Below are 2500 nucleotides of genomic sequence, written 5' to 3'. Positions count from 1 at the left end.
ATGCTGCTATGTTAGGCTAGGCTAGGTTAGGTATAGCTATGTTAGATTATGCTGTGTTGTGCTAGGTTAAGTTAGATCGATATGTAGCGTATGTGATGCTATGTTATGCTGTTATGTTAGGCTAGATTAGGTTAAGTTAGGTATGGCTAGGTTAGATTATGCCGTATTAAGTCTCGCCAGGACATGTTAGATTACCTTCCTAAAAGAAGCTTTGGTTTTCTATTTTGGTGCAAGATGGGAGGTGGATGATTTAGTGTGAGTGGCTGTAAATAGAGTGTTCCGTCTGTTACACGCTACTTCAGGGCTTATTCACGCTGACAGATGGTGTGTCTAGTGTGAGAGATGCGTGGGGGAGGGAAGGAGGGAGGAAGAAAGAATTGGGGAAGGAGAGGGAATGGATGGAAGAAAGGAGGGTGGGGTGGGTGGGTGTGTGGTGTGGTGTGTGTGTGTGTGTGTGTGTGTGTGTGTGTGTGTGTGTGTGTGTGTGTGTGTGTGTGTGTGTGTGTGTGTGTGTGTGTGTGTGTGTGTGTGTGTGAGAGAGAGAGAGAGAGAGAGAGAGAAATGGAGAAGGGAGGGGAGTGGAAGAAAAAAGAAGGGGAGGAAGAGGAGGAAGGTAAGAGAGGGGTGTCAGGGAGAGGAGGAAAGATGGAGAATGGAAAGGGGAGGGAAGGAAGGAGGGAGGGAGAGAAGGAGGGAGGAAAAAGATGAAAAAGTGAAGGCTGAAAGGGGTAGGGAGGGAGGCAGGGAGGTAGAGAAAGGAAAGAGAGACATTTTTCAAGACGTAGGCATTACATACAACCATCATTAATCTTTTGGCACTAGGGGAGGGGGTGGAGAGGAACGCCTTCACGTGGTGGCACTGATATAACTGGTTTGTGTGTGGGGGGGGGTGGAGAGGGAGGCCTTCACGTGGTGGCACTGATATAACTGGTTTGTGTGTGGGGGGGGGTGGAGAGGGAGGCCTTCACGTGGTGGCACTGATATAACTGGGTGGTGGAGCTGCCTGGTTATACAAACGTCCCTCAACTCCCTCCCTATCCCCCAAAAGGACGATGGTGGACTGCAGGAGGAGGGCAACTTCAGCCTGCAGTCCACTGGGTTCACGACAGAAATGAACCTGGGGCTACTACTACTACTACCACTACTACTACTACCACTACTACTACTACCACTATTACTACTACTACTACCACTACTACTACTATTCACTTTCAGCACTCATTCTCACTTTCAGTCCACATATTTCAGCACCCATTTTTCTCCCTCACTTCCAGCATCGTCCAAGAGAGAGAGTCACCCTCAAAGATGGCCGTGTCCAGAGGAAGTGGCTCCATGACCTGGCTCTTCCTGGTGGTGGGCCTGTCTCTGCTTCTCGTCTCACGCGTGCAGCCATATCCGGGGTACGGGGACCGCCTCCATAGTCCCAGGCGATATCAGGCACAGGTGAGAGGTCAGGTCGGGTCAGGTGGGGGTCAGGTGAGGTCAGGTGGGGTCAGGTGGGGTCAAGTGGGGTCAGATGGGGTTGGGTTGGGTTGGGTTAGGTTGCACTAGGTTGGGTTGGGTTGCGTTGGATTCCGTTGGGATGGGTTGGGTTGGGTTGGGTTGGGTTGGGATAGGATAGATGGGGATGGATTGGGTGGGGTTGGGTTGGGTTGCGTTAGGTTGGGTTAAGTTGCATTAGCTTGGGTTGGGTTGCGTTGGATTGCGTTGGGATGGGTTGGGTTGAGTTGGGTTGGGTTGGGTTGGGATGGGTTGGGTTGGGTTGGGATAGGATAGGTGGGGATGGATTGGGTGGAGTTGGGTTGGGTTGGGTTAGGTTGCATTAGGTTGGGTTGGGTTGCGTTAGATTGCGTTGGGATGGGTTGGGTTGGGTTGGGTTGCGTTAGATTGCGTTGGGATGGGATGGGTTGGGTTGGGTTGGGTTGGGTTGGGTTGGGTTGAGATGGGTTGGCTTGGGTGGATTGGGATGGGTTGGGTTGGGTTGGACTGAGGTGGGTTGGGTTGGGTTGGGTTGGGTTGGGTTGGCTTGGGTTGGGTTGAGATGGGTTGGCTTGGGTGGACTGGGATGGGTTGAGTTGGGTTGGGTTGGGCTGGGTTGAGTTGCGATGGGTTGGATTGAGATGGGTTGGCTTAGGTTGGGTTGAGGTGAGTTGAGATGGGATGGGTTGGGATGGACTGGATTGAGCTGGGTTGGGATGGGTTGGGTTGGGTTAAGCTAGGGTCGTGTAGAAATGATTCCACGACCCACTCCCAAACCACCTCACTTTCTCTCTAGGTCCATGCACTAGGAGAAGCCAGACGACCCTCCTCATCGACGACCACGGGCTCTACGACTGGATATCTCTCCCAGGACGACTTCAACGACCACGACGACGATGAAGACGACGCGGCAGATTTTCCGAGGATATTTGATTACGGAGATTACCTGGCTGCTTACGATCAGGTGAGTTAATGAAGTAATTAGTGAGGTGGTGTAGGGAGTTCAGGTGTGCAGGGTGAA

At 52.3% G+C, this 2500-nt stretch overlaps 1 protein-coding gene across 1 annotated transcript in view; it reads left to right on the top strand.

The window, feature by feature from the left end:
* The first annotated feature begins 1305 nt into the window (after nucleotides 1-1305).
* LOC145396391 (uncharacterized) overlaps nucleotides 1306-2500 on the top strand; it is an 11233-nt gene continuing 10038 nt past the window's right edge. The window contains exons 1-2 of the mRNA XM_080269783.1: nucleotides 1306-1476; nucleotides 2276-2443. Of these exons, the coding sequence (XP_080125909.1) occupies nucleotides 1306-1476; nucleotides 2276-2443 (339 nt within the window). The remainder of the gene's footprint in view (nucleotides 1477-2275; nucleotides 2444-2500) is intronic.

Source organism: Coenobita brevimanus, chromosome 37 (genome assembly GCF_032717465.1).
Source record: "Coenobita brevimanus isolate Jiangsu-jjx chromosome 37, ASM3271746v2, whole genome shotgun sequence".
Taxonomy (NCBI): Eukaryota; Metazoa; Arthropoda; class Malacostraca; order Decapoda; family Coenobitidae; genus Coenobita; species Coenobita brevimanus.
The sequence above is the reverse complement of the archived record's forward strand: the minus strand, read 5'-3'. Positions and strand labels throughout refer to the sequence as shown.